Here is a 19,022-nt window from a genome sequence, read left to right as displayed (position 1 = left end):
GTTGCTCCGTGGCATGTGGGATCTTCCCGGATCAGGGCTCGAACCCACGTCCCCTACATTGGCAGGCGGATTCTTAACCACTGCACCACCAAGGAAGTCCCATTCATACATTTTAAGGCCACATCTAAGGGAGAAAAGGAAGTTACTTACTTGAGTCGATGCTCATCTGCATGTGATGAAAAGAGGCCATTCTTGAATCTCTGAGTGAGTACTGACCAAGCCATGCCACAGTAATCCTGGAACAACCACAGAGAAATGGTGCAACATGAAATGGGAGGCAAACTGTAACTCCACCACAGTCATAGCTGTTCTATTTGTAAAGTTACTTGTGGGCTACTAGTTGACAAAGGAAAACAGAAATGGCATATTCATTCACTAAACACAGTGCCAGGTCCTGGGCAAGGCAAGTCCCTGAACTCAGGCCACTGAGTGACTTGAGTGACCTGGGAATAGTCCTTTTTATTCCTATTGCCTCCACGTTCACTACGAAGCCTGCCTGACATGGCTCCTGAGCCTCTTAGGCTTCAGAGATGGGTAAGGTTAGGACCAGGAGTAGCAACATCAAAAGCCAAACAGAGCTTCATTCTATCCTACGTAGGACTGACATGAGTAGGTCAAACAGATGGAACAGAAAATGGTCAAAGATCTATCACTGGGACTTCCCTGGTGGCACAGTGGTTAAGACTCCACCTGCCAATGCAGGGAACACGGGTTCAAGCCTTGGTCCAGGAAGATCCCACATGCCGTGGAGCAACATGCACCACAACTACTGAGCCTGCACTCTAGAGCCCGTGAGCCACAACTACTGAAGCCTGCGCACCTAGAGCCCATGCTCTGCAACAAGAGAAGCCACCGCAATGAGAAGCCTGCGCACCACAACGAAGAGTAGTCCCCGCTCGCCGCAACTAGAGAAAGCCCGCTTGCAGCAATGAAGACCCAATGCAGCCAAAAATAAAATAAATAAAATAAATTTATTAAAAAAAAAAGATCTATCACTGGCCTGCCTCTGTGTTGTAATTCTCACCAAAGGAATCATTCCTTTTGGTTTGTTTAGTAAACTAACATTTCCTGCATGTCTACTATGTGCCAGGTGCTATTCTAGGTGCCAGGGGGATCCAGCAGTGAATAAAACAGACAAAAATTCCGTTCCTTATGAAGCTTACTTTCTAGTGGTGGGGGACAGACAATAACCAAATATACATGCATACATATATACATATACACATACATACACAGAGTGGGTTAGATGACGTAAGTGCTCATGGGAAAAATAAAGCAGGAAAGGGAAATAGGTAATATTGGGGAGGGCTGCAATTTTGTATAGGATGGCCAAGGAAGGTGTCACTGGGACGATAACAGTTGAGTCAAAGTTAAAAAAAAAAAAAAAGGGCAAACAAAATCATCTTTTACCTAGGAAAGAAAACATATTAAGCCACTAGCAGTTTGGGCAAGTAATAACTTGAGCCCTTTGATGTTCAAGGGAATAGGATTTGAGGAAGTTTTAAAATGAGAGAAAGATTCAGGCTATGGACACTTAGGGGATGCTGGAAAGGAAAGGGAATATGAGGGTATTCCTAGAGGCAAGGGCAAATACAAACCAGGTTTTCCTCAATATTTCTTAGGGACTGCCTTTAGAGAACAGAATAGTACAAACACTGCAGATATTATTCCTTTTGGAAGCCTTATACCAAGCGAACCTTAGAGAATTCTAAGAAAGCAGAAGGGAAAGAATAAGAAATATAAGAGAGGACAGATCTCCCCATAAATTTTTCTGATAAAAGAGACAGATATACAAAAATTAAAAAGAGATGAATCCAAATTAAAGCAGACACTGTAGAAAGCTAGCTAAACTTTTACCTGTCCAAATAACTAATGCTTTAAACCTATAAGATGCTTAAGTCCTAAATGTGCTCTAAGTGTATGTTTACTTCTTTTGCAATTTAAATGCACTATCATTGCTTTTTGCAACATCTTTTTAATATTCTAAGTGACCCTATACCATCCTGGCCTCTTAAAACTCAAGGTAAGAAAATGAAAGTGGACTTGCCCACCTGTGTGACATCATCTCCAAAAGCACATTACACCTGGGAACAACCAGTAAGGGAAAAATACCTGGAGATGACACTTTTGGCCACAAACATTAATTAAGACTATTGGAAAGTTGGAGGAAAAACCATTAACCACCATGACAATATTAGACCTGGGTGATAATCTGGGTAATAGGACACCCATGGAAACCTAAGCTTAATTAATTAGAAGGCAGTATAGCACAGCAGGTTCCTTAACTTCTCTAAGTCCACCTCCTCATCTGTAAAATGAGGGCTCACAGGGCTCCTGCCAAGAATCCAGTGAGATCATGCATGCAAAGCCCTTCGCACGGCATCTGGTACAAAGTTAGTCGTACAATAAATGGCTGCTGCCAGGATGAGTCACTTTATTATTAATAATTTACCTGAGCAGCCTTGGCAAATGTTGGCCCATGGTAGCGGCCACCGATGCGTAACACATCCTCTGTACAGTAAAAGAACTCGGAGAAACCGTAGAACTCGCTGTTGTTGAAGTTAATGGGTGACTGGTAGATGCCATTCAGCGAGGCCTGGCTGGTGCTGGAGCGAGCCAACAGGGGGCTCAGCATGGCCCCACAAGCCACCCAGTCCCCTCTTCCTCGGACATGAAGGACCTGGCTGTTCCTTTCCACCACATCTGTGAGTCCCACAGGCAGACAGGGATCTAGAAATGGATTGTCGGGACTCAGACCTGTCTTCTGGCCCAGCAACCTGTCACAATGACAAAAACAAACAAAACACATCACTACTGTACTCAGCCTCCTCTGAGATGCTTCCCAGATGTCTTGTTATTCTTCTACATGACACCCCTAAAAACAAGGATGGAGTGGTACCACGTAGTTGTGTCACATGAACATTTAAATTATGCAAATTCAATTTAGAAAAAGAAAGAAATATGGCAGTGATTTTGTTCGACCTTTTAGTCAACATGTATATTTCCCAATGTATAGTGAAATTGGAGATGTGAATCTGCTGTTCTCCCTCTGGTCTTCATTCCCATTTGCCTGTTAAAAGTGAAAAGATCTCACCATTCTGAGCGCAATTCTAATGTTTAAAAAAACAATTAGGAGGAGGGGAAGTGGGAAGGGCTGAGGAGTGTCCTGAGGCGGGGACCATGGCAGTGATGCAGTGGCGATGGGTGGCAAAAGTGACTGAGTACATGCCCAGCTCTGAGGGGGAAGGGAGGGGCAGGTTTTGATTCCCACCACGGCCATCACATAGCTCTGGTTAATTTAAGTCTGTACTTGTCTAGCAACAGTATTCTCATTCCTAAAGAGATTAATATGCAGATCTGGCCAAAGATGGAAATTAAGTAGAGACCAAATAACTTGGCCAACTACACAGTTAATTATTCATCAGTTCCTAAGACAAATGTTGAAGAGTGGACTTCCTGGGATGAAGATGCACCCACAAGTGTAGAGATTGAAGGAGGGAATGGGAATGTGGCAACACAACAAAATGCTTTGGAACAAGTGGAACCTACTTTAAAGATGTGACACCACCTATAAGGAAAACTCAGAAAATTATTAAAAAGAGAGAAACATTAAGTTTTAACATCCCAGGAAGCACAGGTTTCTCTATAGATTAGCAGATACACAAGATGAATAATCAATCTTCTGAACTAGGTAACTTAGATACATGGTAAAAAAAAAATACCAATGCATGAGAAGAAGATGATGCAGCCTCTTCCGAGGCAGCAAAAAACATGATACAGAGATAAAAGAGCAGCAAAACAACAAAGGAAGGAAATGGAAGAGGAAGCACAGTGGCTGAAGTTGGTGTGAAACTTTCACAGTAATTGTTCTTCAGATGCCACAGTGTCAGCAGGAGTGATCTGAACTCCATAACCCAAGAAACATTTGTATGGATTTAAGAGTACTTTCAGAATACAAACACACTGCTTGGTTTTAATGCATTCATCAATCATCCAGATAACAGGATTCTCCCAAAGCACCTTGAACTCTTAGGAGTTTAGACTCAGAAAAACAAAAAAGACTTATGAGACAATATTTTCTTTAACATGCTCCCAATATAAGACAATTGACTACTGTAGAGAAATTATTACAAATGGGATAAACCAGTAGCTCTTCAAGCCACTGTTTCCAGCTAAACAAATGGGGGTAAATAGTTTTATGGTGGAAAAGAACTCTGCTCTCTATTATGCTTTCCTTTAATGTGCATAATGATAAAAATAATTTTAAATGCTAAAAAACCCACAACTATTTGTACATTATGGTCTAAATACTTCATCTGGTACACAAATGAAGAATCAGTGGTCTGTCCAATGCTGGAGGAAAAAATGTCTATTCTGGACTGAAAGAGAATATTTTAAAGGCTAATTTTAACTACTATTTTAAAGGCTAATTTTGATTAAGATGGTTTTAATCTTTTATGCACACTATGGAACCTTAAGTCCCACATAAGATGCAACTCCACTGTAATTCAGCAAACATGTCCTGCGCACTTCCATGTATTGATAGAATGAATTTACAGGAGCTACATTACACTGCACAATTTAAATTGGTGACTTAATTGATCTCACTTATCCTGTGATACCATATCTGAAGATGGGCACAGCAAGAAGTCACCACTAAGCCACTGTACATTTTTGAGTCCTAATAACAAGATTAGAAGGCACTCTCAAGCAGATCAAGTGGGACTACTAATAGAGGGTCTCTAAAAGATGCTACCCCATTGGCAGGGGTGGTCAGAAAGGAGGAAGCAAGGACGTATCTATCTAGTAGGATGTAACCATTTTTTCCTAATATCTGCAGCCTGATAACATTCTATTTCAGAATCACAGATCCCATGTCAAACATACCTGTTTTTGTTAAGAGTTTCATTCATCACAAGGTCTTCATAGCGCTGCCGGGCAAAGTTGCCCCCGAATCCCAGAAAGGTTGTGACGTAAACCCTATACACATGTTCAGTGTGTTGCACATCACAGCCCAGGTTGAACTCGGCCAGCAAGATCTTCGCAGCTTCTTCCTGTAATACGATGTAAAGGGAACTTTACTTGTGGTTGACTTCTAGAAAGGTATGACATTGCTAATACACTAGATTTCATCTGCTATGACTACTCTTTAAAACGTCTTGTAGCATTCTTTCATCCTCACAGTATTAATTTAAACAAAGACATAAAATGACAAGACTACACAAAAAGGAACAAATCAGAGACTAAATAACAAATTAGAGACTAAAATACTTTCTGTAGTTAGATAGAAGGTAGAATCATTACAGGTGATGTCATTATCTGGCGTGTACTTTTCTGATTTTCCAGTTCTCCAAAATGGGAATGTACTATTTTTATAATAAAAAAAAAAAAAATCCGGGGGCTTCCCTGGTGGCGCAGTGGTTGAGAGTCCGCCTGCTGATGCAGGGGACACGGGTTCGTGCCCCGGTCCGGGAGGATCCCACGTGCCGCAGAGCGGCTGGGCCCGTGAGCCATGGCCGCTGAGCCTGTGCGTCTGGAGCCTGTGCGTCCGGAGCCTGTGCTCCGCAACGGGAGAGGCCACAACAATGAGAGGGCCGCGTACCGCAAAAAAAAAAAAAAAGTCCGGAGGCACATAGTTTTTTGAGGCAGAAGCCTGGTGTGTCTCCCTTTGCTATCTTTTTCTACTTCACCCAAAAAGAAAAAACAAATCCTTTGACAAAAATAAATTTAAGGAATTTGAGAGATCATAATGAGATCTATTCTATGGCTTTTTCTAAAACTATTCAAGATGCCTTAATATTCCCTGTGACAGATTTGAGGATTAGAAAAGTTCAATTTTATTGTACCTCTGTTTTTGTGGGGTTTTTTGACTTCAGGTACAGAGGCTGAATTAGTCATATTCCTCAGTTCATGGCACACTATCATGGCAAAGCCCCACTTTTGTTTTATTTATTTACTTTCTTTTATCCTCATACTCACTGCCATTCTGGCTCCTGCCATTCTGGCAACCATTCTAATGTGCTTAATATGTAGTATTTGTTTGTATGTATTGTTGCAAAATGGGATTGTTTTGAATGTATTTATTTTAAATTTCTGAAAATGCTACTGTGCCCAGCAATTCCACTCCTAGGTATATACGCAAGAAAACTGAAAACATGTCTACACAAAAATGTGTACATAGCAGCATTATCCATAATAGCCAAAAACTGGAAACAACCTAATGTCCATCAGCTGATGAATGGATAAACAAAATGTGCCATGGTCACACAATGGAATGCTATTCAGCCAAAAAGGGAATAAAGTACTGATATCTGCTACAACATGGATAAGCCTTGAAAACTTTTGCTAAATGAAAGAAGCCTGACATAAAAGGCCACATATTTTATGGTTCCATAGGCAAATCCATAGGGACAGGAAGTAGATTAATGGTTGTCAGGGCAGGGGAGAGGGGAATGGTGAGTAACTGCTAATGAATATGGGGCTTTTTTTTTTTTGCGGTACGCGGGCCTCTCACTGTTGTGGCCTCTCCCATTGCAGAGCACAGGCTCCAGACGCGCAGGCTCAGCGGCCATGGCTCACGGGCCCAGCTGCTCCGCGACATGTGGGATCCTCCCAGACCGGGGCGCGAACCCGCGTCCCCTGCACTGGCAGGCGGACTCTCAACCACTGCGCCACCAGGGAAGCCCGTGGGGCTTCTTTTTGAGGTGATGAAATGTTCTGGAATTTGACAGTAGTGATTGCACAACTTTGTGAACGGTACAAAAAATTAGGTATTTAGGATTATTTAAAATGTTTAAAGTGCTATTGTGTTATGTCTCTTTGTTTCTTTCCTTTCTTTACTAAGCACAAAGATCCATTATATTGCTATGTACACATCTAATTTGTTGCTTGCAAATATACTTTCTATACCAGTGTTGCTTTCTAAGTCTGCACACACACAAAAAGCCATTTGTTTAAGACTTTAAGGCTCAATGCCACCTGTCACCTATTCCTTAGTATCAGAACCATGCCTTCATTTTACCTGTTGAATACATACTAACAAATATAGACTAAACAGTCTCATAACCTAGTTCCCCAAATCTGCAACCCCACCACAGACAATCTCTTCTGAGTGCCAAACCCACATTTTCAACATACCCAAAACTGAACTGCTTGGTGATAGGACTTCAGAGCTAGAGACCAGAAAGATACTCTCATCCAAACCATACCTGTGTGCTTAGCATCAACCCTGCCCTCTCCCCTGTAGTCTCTCTCTCTCAGTGACTAGGTTCTTCACCCTTTCAGTTACCTAAGCTGGACCCTCAGCATCTGGCCATCCCTTTCTGCCCTACCCACATCACCACATTACACTGTTTTTTTACTCCAAAATATCCCTTGAAATCTGTCCCCTCCCTTCCATTTCCACTTACACTGTCTAGTTTAGCTCTTTAGCACTTCTCACCCAAGGTTCCCCGACCTACAGTTTTTTCTCCTGACACCAAAATTATTTTCTTAAAAAATAGATTGGGGGGCTTCCCTGGTGGCGCAGTGGTTGAGAATCTGCCTGCTAATGCAGGGGACACGGGTTCGAGCCCTGGTCTGGGAGGATCCCACATGCCGCGGAGCAACTAGGCCCCTGAGCCACAACTACTAAGCCTGCGCGTCTGGAGCCTGTGCTCTGCAACAAGAGAGGCCGCGATAGTGAGAGGCCCGCACACCACGATGAAGAGTGGCCCCCACTTGCCGCAACTAGAGAAAGCACTTGCACACAAACAAAGACCCAACACAGTAAAAATAAATAAATAAATAAATGTCAGATACAGGCTTGTGACATCCTCTGTCACATAGAGGAGGACGTAAGTCAGGCACCAGCAGATAAGCAAAGATTTCACTTTAAAAGAAAAAAAAAAAAGAAAAAAAAATAGATTGGAACTCAGTCACACAATTAACATAGTCACAAAATTCAGAGCTGGGGACCTTCAGAGTTTAATTATTTCACAGATGATGAAACTTAGGCCCATATGACTGCCCTACTCAAAAACCTTTGCTGGTTCCCCACTGTCTACAGATAAAAAAGCCAAATCCCCTAGCATGACACCTAAGACTCCTTATGATCTAACTTCATCTTATCTTCCCAGCCTTCCCTATTACCACACTTGAAAATCCCATACTGCAACAGGCTATTCATCATTACCTGGACCTTCTGGGCTCTTTGCTGCTTGCTGTGCCTTTGTGAATACTGTCACCTCCATGCAGATGGCCTTCCCTCAACCTCCACTATGCAAAAGCCTACTATCATCCAAGGCCCAGGTAAATACCTTACTTTCCACGAAGGCAGCATGGAAGGCTCCTATTCAAGCCTTTGCAAATGGGGTTGACCCTGCCAGTTCCCACATTGCTGTGGCTCTCTGTTTAGACCCAAGGTTCTCAACCAGAGGTGATTTTGCACCCCTAGGGGCATCTGGCAATGTCTGAAGATACTTTTAATTGTCAAAACTGGGAGTTTGGGGGAAGTACGGGCGTTGCTGCACCTGATGGAGGCCAGGGATGCTGCTAAACATCATATAATACACAGAACAGCCCTCCACAACAAAGACTTATTCAGCCCAAAATGCCAGTAGTGCCAATGATGAGAAACCCTGGTTTAGATCAAATTACAACACTGTCATGGTCTGCCTGTTATCACAGGCTGTCTCCACTGATAGATTACAAGCTTTTGGGGGCAGTGTAACATGTCTTATTTCTTGCACATACTAGGTGCTAAAAAATGTTTTATTTCTTTTTCCTCTGTGTGATGAAACTTCTCCCTCAAAATACATTTTTACATTCTAGTCAGGTAAGGAATAACAGAAGCACAAGCATGGAATCATCAGTAAAGGAAAGGGAATAACATTTAATTAACAAGTATGTAACAAATACTGTACTCCAGGATTTATATTATCATGTTTAATCCTCAGGCAACTCTTCTAGATAAGTAGTATAGTTATAATTGCTAAAATGTATTAAACGTTATTACATGCTGGGCAGCTTGCTAAGTGCTTTATACACGTGGTATTATTTCATCCTCACAACTTTATGGAGTAGATACTATTATTATTCTCTTTTTACACACGAGGAAACTGAGGCTCAGAGAGGTAACCAACCCAAGATAACACAAGCTAGCAATGATCTGAACCAACATTTGGACCCAGGCCATTTGGTCTAAGTCCAAACATAGTGCCCTTCCTTCTCAAAGACTGGCATTCCTAGCCACTGAATTCCCCCAAAAGGTAAAATACCTGTTGTGGAGAAAGGACAGAAGTTGAGGTAGGAACTTCATAAGCAATTTGGAGAGAGGCTCCTCCCATATCCAGTATCCCTACTGTCCTTCTGCGTCCTGTTGCCAATTCCTGGGGAGCCTCGGCATCTGATTCTGAAATAAATAAGGGAACAGAAGGGGTCTAGTAATTAAAAGCCAAAATTAAGTTTAAAGGGAAAAAAAACCCAGAAATCCCTTAAAAAACTGAAAGCAAACTGAGATAAATTAATCTAACTGTACCAACTATATATTATACAGAGAAGAATTACTTTAAGTGACTTAAAACATGGTTATTTTGACTATGTATCTCTTGTAGAATATATCTTAATGACAAAAGAAACAAATAACTTAAACTGCATTCCAGTAGTTTTATTGGTAATACATTATGGGTATTATTATTTTTAAACAATTAAACATATATTATGAAATAAAGTTAAATAAATGTTTATGTAAATAGCTTTAGGAATATTCAGCAAAAGAGAAAAAGGATTTGATTTTAATATAAAATCAAAGAAGTTAAACAGTAATCTTATAATCTTAAATATGATTTAGTACTATCACTATGAGATCATGATTTATTTTTCTTTTTTAAAAAATACACATTTCCTAGCTGTCCACTGAAAAGGCCTAGAAGCGATGATAATCCAGGAGCAATGAGCATTGCTGTTGTCTAGACCACAATCTCTAAACATCATTTTCCACTAAAAGAAACAAGGGCTCCTTAAAAAAATGGCTGATGCTAGGGTCTAAGAGTAGAAAAAATACAAGATGAGCATAGAATACCATGGTATGCCCATATGCCAGGGAAACAGAAAAGACTACTGGGATCATGTTAAAAGGGTACAAGAGCCAACTTAAAGGTTGGCTCCTACCGGCCAATGATGGTAAAATTTGAGCACCAAAAAGAAGAATGATGTGATGGACTGCAATGCATCAAATAAATTAAAATCTGCAAGTTCATAAGGATACTGAAAAAAAAAATTCACTGGTTACCTTCGGAAGTTGCTAGGACACCAGCTCATTATTCAAAAACTTGATAAATAAAAGCAAAGAATCAAGGGTTCATTCTGTCTTTCCCATAGGAACTATATTTCAGGATAACCAAATGGCTAATGAAGAAAATTTCATTATATAAAAATCCTAACTGTTAAATGCAGAAAGAATGACAGAATTAGAAAAATCACCATTCTGCAACCTCTAATGAGAAAACAAATCTAAGTAACGATCACAATTGGCTGCTATAACCATTAGGTGAAAAGTGGATGGAAAAATTTTATAACAGATCAGATCAGACAATACCTGAACCCTGAACACCTGTTCAGTCTTAACATGACTAAAAGTAAGACAACCAGATATTACAAAACTCCTGATGTGATACAGCAGGAAACAGCACCACCTATGATTTATTCTTGCCAAAAGAACTGAATCTGAGTCTAATCAAGCTTCTATACCTAACCTCCAGTTTACAGAACAAAAGCGGGGGAGGGGATGAAAGACATGTTAAAGATCCCACAAAGATTCAGTCAACCAAATCCAGAATGTGGCAAATTCATTCCATCAAGTGACCCAGATTTGGTTGTTTTTTGGTTGTTGGGTTTTTGCTGTTGTTGTTGTTGTTGTTGAATGATTTGGAAAAAAGAGTTGGGGGGCAGGAAGGTTAACTATTATAGATTAAAAGAGACCTATCAATCAAATATAATTTGTGATCTATGTTCAGATTCTGATCTGAACAACTACAAATAAATATTCTTGATACAATCGGGGAACTCTCTACCTGTGTATGAGATGGTTATCAATACATGATATTAGGAATTGTTAACTTTGTTAAGTTTAAAAAATGGAACTGAGGGGGAATTCCCTGTCTGTCCAGTGGTTAAGACTCCATGTTTTCACTGCTGAGGGCCCAGGTTCAATCCCTGGTTGGGGAACTAAGATCCCACAAGCTGCATGGCATGGTGCAGCAAAAAAATTAAAAAAAAAAAAAAGAAAAAAATCAAATAAAAATGGAACTGTGGATATTTCTGTTTGTTTGTTTTGAAACTCATCTATTAGAGGTATTACTGAAGTACATGAAGACAAAGTAATTATGTGTGGTGTTTGCTTCTAAAAATCCAGTAGGGTTACAGCAGAAAATAACACAACATTGTAAAGCAATTATACTCCAATAAAGATATTTTTAAAAAAATCCAGTAGGGAAAAAAACCTGTGTTGTATGGAAGGAGTGTGGGAACAAAACAATGGCAAATTGTTAATAACTATTGAGACTAGGTAATGGGTTCATGGAGGTTCATTTTATTAATTACTCTACTTTTGTGAATGCCTGAAACTTTTGAATATTAAAAAGTTAAAAAGAAATAAAAGAAAGCAAATTAGGACTGGGAAATGAAGCATCTTAAGTTTTGAAAAAAGAAAGAAAACTCAAAATTAGCACTTACATGCTACTGATAGGTTATGACATAAACGTTCAGCCCTTAGAACTGTCATAAGAAGACAATACTACTCACCATCCTCATGGTCGAATCTTCCCAAAACAAAGTTGATTCCAATCCATGCATAAACCCCTAAGTAAGAAATATAAAAGCCCTTGCTTAATTCTCTACTGCTATAGCATATATATACCTCTCCCAGGGCTGCTCTTTTCCTCCTTTTCTTGGAAAAAAAGTGATAACAGTATTTTATTCCACATTCTCAGTGTATGAATTTAAAATCTTTTATCTTGTGATGTTTTTCCCTTTTAAAATTATTTGCATTTTCTAAATTTCCTACAATGAATAGGAATTAATGTATAAAAATAAATGTTAAAAGATAAAAAATCTTGGAGTTCTAGTTCTGGGCAAGCACACTCACCCTGTCTCCCCACTGACCACAAGTGTAAACTCTGGATAGAATATATGGAGCAGCTTTCTGAGAACTCTGAAAGTAAATGGTAGTGGGCACACTGGGACAGAGATCAGACTTTAAAGTACCACCAAAACCACAGTGAGTTTCCCATTTTTCCCCTCAGATACTGCCTGGCCTGGACTCAAAATCAGCTTGAAATACAAAAGTACACACCAGATGTGGACAGAAAGAACTTCAAGACCTTGCTTTGTGGTCCAAGGATCAGAAAAGGGGACTCCAAAGGTTCAGAAAGAGTGGTGAGAAATTCCCTGCTTTTTTAAAAATTCTGTTCTCTCCTACCCCAGGCAATCCTGCAACAGCAGAGGTAGAGACTGGGTAGATGCCTAAACCTCTGAGGGATGTGAATCCTTCTTTCTGACCATAGGAGCTACAGCCTCAAGAGCTGGGGCAAATCCCTATTGCTTTTTTTTTCTCCCTCTGTCCTCTATCACTTAGCCTTGGCTACAGATGCAGTCATGGGAAATGCATGGCAGAGTGGGCAAATTAAATCCCTGGCTTTCTGACCTAAGGACCATGAACGTGAACCTCAGGGAACCAGAAAGTATTGGGGAGACTGTGGAGAGCGGGGAATAAACTGGTGTAGGAACTCCTGGGCTCACATGCATGATCTGACTCTAAACAACATATCAAAGCTTTTGAGAACTGACATACTGGCTAGTCAACACATTTGTATGGGCTGTGCCCAGGTTCAGACTGGCCACTGGCTGGCACACACATGGGACAAATCCAAGTAGCCGTGCCAAAGCTTTGAAAAATGAATCAACAGAATCACAGCCCACAGAAGGCAGGTGAGAACTTAAGGCTTGAACCTAACCAGTCTACTAAGACAAAAATTAACATTCTCTTTATGATTGAAACAAGACCCAGGGTCTAACAATGTAATATTCAAAATATCCAGGATACAATATAAAATGACTTGTCATACAAAGAACTAGGAAGATCTCAACCTTTCCAATCTCAAGGGAAAAGATGCCAACCCTGAGATGACACAGGTGTTGGAATTATCAAATAAAGCAGCTATACAGCCAGGAAATAAGAGCAGTCTTCCAATGAATGGAAAGATAGAAAGTCTCAGCAAAGAAATGGAGTAAAACCAAACGGGAATTTTAGGACTGAAAAAGGCAATACTGAGATTGAAAAAGGTGAATCTTTTCCTTTATGTGAACTGCAACTAGAAGACAAAAGATTTTCTGTTTTTCAAGAAATGGAAACATAATTCATCATACAGGCCACATTTGGGCTACATGAGAACATGCATTCAACTTCACCCCAAAACTACAAACCCCAAGTGCAAGCTTTTACTCCTCAAGGCCCAATACCTTCCTGCTTCCCAGAGATCACTTCTGCCTGAGACTGAGAAAAGAGGAAGTCAAACTCCAGAGGTAAATCTTTCACTAGGTCAGCCAAGATAGCCAACTGCTTCCTGCAAGAAAGAACAAAAAACCTAAGAGTTAATGGTTAAACTCTCTTCTCACAAACAACCTCAACTTGACCTTCTACTTAGCCTTGTTAGACCTCACTGTTCATCTACCCAAGACACTTGATCCCTGCTTCTGTTTGGTACCCCCTTCGAGATTTCAAAGGTTTAAAATTACTCAAAAGTGGGCTTCCCTGGTGGCACAGTGGTTGAGGGTCCGCCTGCCGATGCAGGGGACACGGGTTCGTGCCCCGGTCCGGGAAGATCCCACATGCCGCTGAGTGGCTGGGTCCGTGAGCCATGGCCACTGGGCCTGCACGTCCGGAGCCTGTGCTCCGCGACGGGAGAGACCACAACACTGAGAGGCCCGCGTACCGCAAAAAAAAAAAAAAAAAAATTTTCATGTGCTTAACCTTTGACCCAGCAACTACATTTTTTTTTTTTTTTTTTTTTTTTTTTTTTTTTCATTACGTGGGCTTCTCACTGCTGTGGCCTCTCCCGTTGCGGAGCACAGGCTCTGGACGCGCAGGCCCAGTAGCCATGGCTCACGGGCCTAGCCGCTCCGCGGCATGTGGGATCCTCCCAGACCGGGGCACGAACCCGCGTCCCCTGCATCGGCAGGCGGACTCTCAACCACTGCGCCACCAGGGAAGCCCCCAGCAACTACATTTTAAGACATTTATTGCAATGAAATCATCAGATAAGAATACAAAGAGAAAAAATACTACAGCATTATTTATAACAATGAAAAACTGGAAATAACCTAAATGCACGTACATCAGTAGTGACCGGCTAAATAATTTATGGTATAGTCATGCAATGTAATAGTACACAGATGTTAAAAGAAATGAGGTCAATTTATATCTGCATGTATTGACATGAAAAGATGTCCAATATATTTTGAGTTCCAACAGGTTACAAAACAGTACATATAATATGATCTCAATTTATGTTAATAAACAAAACACTCTTCATGTATTACACAGGATAGGACAGAACTTTCACTTTCTAAAATTCAATATTGTTTCTTTATTAAAAAAAACATTTATGGCAAAACGTTGACAATTGTTGAAGCTGGGTGGCAAGTAAATGGGGATTCATTCCATCATTCTCTCTACTTCTATATACATTTGAAATTTCCCATAATAAAGTTTTTTTTTCTTAAATTATCACTTTGTAATTCTTTAAAGGTATTTCCATTACAAACTAAAAAGGCAGTGGAACAAATTCTGTTAGTCTAGGCCTTCGGCAAAAAAATAAAACCTAGTGCTAATAAATCCAAAATACAGTCCAGGGGATTCAAACCCATTTTGAATATTGCTCACAAATGCTAATAAATTAACAAAGCATTAATTACACAAAACAGGTTCTTGCAGTGATTGTTACACTTACGTCAACAACTATAGCTACCTTAGAGGTAGCAATGATTTCATAAGCCCAGGGTAGATCTTGGCATTATTAAAGGAGGTGATCAAAAAACAAGTTAGGGCTTCCCTGGTGGCGCAGTGGTTGAGAGTCCGCCTGCCGATGCAGGGGACACGGGTTTGTGCCCCAGTCCGGGAAGATCCCACATGCCGCGGAGTGACTGGGCCGGTGAGCCATGGCCACTGAGCTTGTGCGTCCGGAGCCTGTGCTCCGCAACGGGAGAGGCCACAACAGTGAGAGGCCCACGTACCGCAAAAAAAACCCCCAAAAAACAAAACAAAAAAACCCAAAAAACAAGTTAAAGGCGAGTTCTTTAAAAATTCTTAAAATATTCAGAGCTTCCATGATAACAGGGAACATCTTAGACAAATGGGGTGGAGCTACATAGTTGGTTTTGTTTAAATAGAAACTTCTTTGACAAACAGAGGAAAGGCTGGGCAGTGCCAGGAGATAAGGCAATCCTCTCCTTTGCTCCAGACAGTCAAAATATGGCCATTTCATCACCCTGCTGGTTGGCTCTGCCTTTTTGACCTCTGAGTCAGCTTTTTCTCTGGTCCTCCACCCTCTTTCCTTGTTTGTGAGACCTTAGTCCATTCACAGCCCTGTGAAGTGGCACCACGTATGTCATCCATACTCTTCACATGGTTTCTAAAATTTTGAATGATGTATTACTTATGTCAAAAGCAAAAATTCTAAATTGCACGTGTAGTATGATTACAATTTTGTAGAAGTTACACATAGATATACAGAGAGAAAGGAATAGGACCAAATGAAACAGTTTTGATAGGATAGTAGAATTATAACTTCTTTGTTTTGATTTTAAGATTTCCTTTAATGATGTAAGGTTCTACAATAACATTTTAAACTTTAGTTTTAAAAATAAGTAAAAACAAACCAAAAAAAAATATTTAAAGACCAAGATGTATGGGAAAACAAGGAGCTAGAAGGCCTTTCAGATTGACAAATGGCTACATAAAATAATCTGCTTCTCAACAGTAAACCAGTAACTCTGTGTCTGAGCAGAAGGAAAGTAGTCAACTGGAAGAAGTGTTGACATACATGTCTGGCACAAGGAGAATGGAGCCCTACACACATGGCAGAGGTTTTCATTGCTGTTGGCCAAGTATATGAAATGAAACTTTGTGGAAAAGGGAACTGCTATTTATCAAGGAAAAACATTTAAGCTAATAAAAAATACCCGATGACTATGAGACTGTGAACATTGCAGAAGGATGGGTGCTCAAGTTAAGGGAGCTCATTCCTACCTCAAGACCATAATAAGTATGGAGGGGTCAGGGAGGTGTCAAAAGGGAGAAATCACAAACAAGGAGGGGCCTGACCTAAGCATAGCTGCTGCCTCTTTGTCTTCCTCCTCTTTCAGTGAAGGAAGAAGGATCAGGTGGCAAGAAGCCAGGCTAAACTGCCAAGGTCAAGTGGAAAAGACTTAACCAGCAGGGGTTGAAAAAAGTGGTCTAAAGCAATGGAGGCTAAGCTTTGCAGGTAGCACCAACTATCACCAGGGAGCCAGGCAAAGTTATAGAGAAAACCCCATTCCTACCAGAGCCCCCAGGTACCCAGTCCCTCAGGTGACCCTCCTACTACCCTTCTGAAATTATGCTCCCCTTCTAGGTGCCTCATGATCCAAATGTATTACATCACCACTGCTCCCAACCCTCAATCAAAATTAAGAGTCATTACAGCCATCTCAAATAGATATTGATCCCAAAGAAGCAAATGACATGGAGGTGTGATCAACTGATTGTGGAATAACGGGGTGTAGGACTGGCTCTGCTCTATTTTGAGCAAGAAGTCTTTTAGTGCCACCTGTCAACTCTGTGTGCTGTACCCACATCCTGCCTTCAGACCAGGGAACCACAGAGAATAATGTATGAAACTGCACTTTCAACTCTTGGGCCACCCACTCTCCTGCATCTCACCTCTCAGAGAGAAGCCTCATGCCTGCTGTGCAGAGGATGTAAAGGGGGGTCTCCTTGTGCTTCCTCACAGGCACATGAGCAGCAGCAAAGCTCAGCAGAGGACGAAGGTAATCGCTGGCATGTTCTGGAGTGTCTGCCATTGCAGAGATTCCTTAAGTAAGATAAAATACTTTCTTTAAAGAGCAGATCACATAGACTCAGATGACTGATACCCCATAAGGTTCTGTTTAAGGTCCTAAACATTTATTTCATAAGAGTAGGACAGCAATGAATGCCTCCCATTACCCAGAACCTCCAGAAGAAAAGGGGAGCTTTCTTTCTCCCTCTTCTCTTCTGTCCTCTCATTTCTGTAGCAGATAAAAGAGACTGACAGTGAAATATATTCCATTTAGTACCTGGCTTGATTTTTTTAACCACTGGTTGGCTGTTACGGTCTCTCATCTGTTTGATGTCCAACAAGTCATGAGGATTCCCATTATGTCTTGGCCAGAAATAAACAAAAATCCGAGAGCCACTGCTGCCACAGTCCACAACAAGTCCATAATTTAGATTTGGGTCTTCAGTGTCAGTAGCTTCAAGATCTCCTACTCGAGCCAAATACCTAAGCCGGGCAAAAAGAGAAACTAGTGTTAAGCAAATAGCACCACCACTTAATTCATCATGTTCGTGAGTCTTCATTAAGTGCCTACATGTGCCAGGCACATGGGACTACACATCCTAACAAAGGAATGAAACAATATTGACCATATTTACTGATGTATATGAGGCAACAGCTGGTTTATACTGAAATTAGGTAACCAAAAGACTCCCCTAAGTTTGGGGGTAGTTCTGAAACTGGCCAGGGTAGCAAATCTTTTACTAAGCGTTAAAGGGCTTCTAGGCCTGAGTAAATACTGAGCCACTAAATTTGAGGGTGGTTTGCTATGCACACTAGATAACTAAAGCAATTCTAATAATTTCTTTTCTATTTATCTATCCTTTCTGTATATAAACATGAAGAATATGGCGGAATGATATCTGGCTGACAGCAGAAAGACGGAACAAGTAAAGATGTTACCACCAAAACCCCAAGGTTTGAGTCTCAGCTCTAGCACTTGCTATGTTTTGTGACCTTCAGGAAATTACTTCTCTCAAGCTGTTCCCTCATCTGTGAAATGAGGGTAGTTAGGAGTCTCTACTCTCAGAGAGGCAATGTATGTTGAGCAGTTAGCACAGTGCTGTGCAGCTACCTCTGCTCTTATTGTTACATAACTATTGGGAGAACAAATAGCAGAAGACTCTCTGCAGAAAAGGGCTGAAATATCCAGAAAGAAAAGATGGCTAAAAGCTGGTAAAACCCTTCTTCTGAGTGATGAGGCTTTTTTTTTTTTTTTTTTTTTTTTTTTGCGGTACACGGGCCTCTCACTGTTGTGGCCTCTCCCGTTGCGGAGCACAGGCTCCGGACGTGCAGGCTCAGCGGCCATGGCTCACGGACGGGCCCAGCCGCTGCGCGGCATGTGGGATCTTCCCGGACCAGGGCACGAGCCCGTGTCCCCTGCATCAGCAGGCAGACTCTCAACCACTGCACCACCAGGGAAGCCCTGAGTGATGAGGCTTTAACAAATATTAAAGTTTCCTCAGAGTGTTAGGGCCTGAAAAGTACAAATGTCACTGATGACTCCTCTTTAAAGGCTTCACCTGAAGAGAAGCCCCGTGAGAATGAGAATGGCTTTTAGCTTATTATTCAAAAAAGGAGAGCTCTTTCTTGATGCTAATATATAATGCATGGTAGGCAGACTAAAATTTTGCCTTCTAGATTCTTTTAAATTTGAATAAATATTACCATAGGTTGAGCTAATAATTGAATGAATATTCTGAAAATAATGTTGTGAATTTTTTCAAGTAATACACCTAAACTCCCTTCTGCCCTATCATCCAACATTGTCTTTAGAGCTAACGCCCAGATCCCCAAGACCCTTACATAGAACCCTTTAGAACTAGCTTTTGTGAAGCCTGAAACTAATATAATGGGGGAGGAAGGTTCTTTTACACAAAATATTCAACATTACAAATACAAAAGGGGCCC

General features: G+C 41.0%; 1 protein-coding gene and 1 pseudogene across 2 annotated transcripts in view; one reads left to right on the top strand and one right to left on the bottom strand.

The window, feature by feature from the left end:
- Positions 1 to 19,022, bottom strand: part of ENTPD7 (ectonucleoside triphosphate diphosphohydrolase 7) — a gene marked incomplete at both ends in the record, with an annotated part of 36,300 nt that overhangs the window by 3,440 nt on the left and 13,838 nt on the right. Inside the window, 8 exons of the mRNA XM_079711896.1 lie at positions 151 to 236; positions 2,453 to 2,777; positions 4,888 to 5,054; positions 9,258 to 9,391; positions 11,782 to 11,838; positions 13,498 to 13,601; positions 16,958 to 17,108; positions 17,353 to 17,558. Coding sequence (XP_079568022.1) covers positions 151 to 236; positions 2,453 to 2,777; positions 4,888 to 5,054; positions 9,258 to 9,391; positions 11,782 to 11,838; positions 13,498 to 13,601; positions 16,958 to 17,108; positions 17,353 to 17,558 — 1,230 coding nt within the window. The remainder of the gene's footprint in view (positions 1 to 150; positions 237 to 2,452; positions 2,778 to 4,887; positions 5,055 to 9,257; positions 9,392 to 11,781; positions 11,839 to 13,497; positions 13,602 to 16,957; positions 17,109 to 17,352; positions 17,559 to 19,022) is intronic.
- Positions 3,201 to 3,850, top strand: LOC307070157 (receptor-binding cancer antigen expressed on SiSo cells-like; annotated as a pseudogene). Its single transcript has 2 exons — positions 3,201 to 3,213; positions 3,304 to 3,850. The product of its transcript is annotated as a receptor-binding cancer antigen expressed on SiSo cells-like (transcript).

The sequence above is a fragment of the Hyperoodon ampullatus genome (assembly GCF_949752795.1).
Source record: "Hyperoodon ampullatus genome assembly, chromosome: 1".
NCBI lineage: Eukaryota > Metazoa > Chordata > Mammalia > Artiodactyla > Ziphiidae > Hyperoodon > Hyperoodon ampullatus.
The sequence above is the reverse complement of the archived record's forward strand: the minus strand, read 5'-3'. Positions and strand labels throughout refer to the sequence as shown.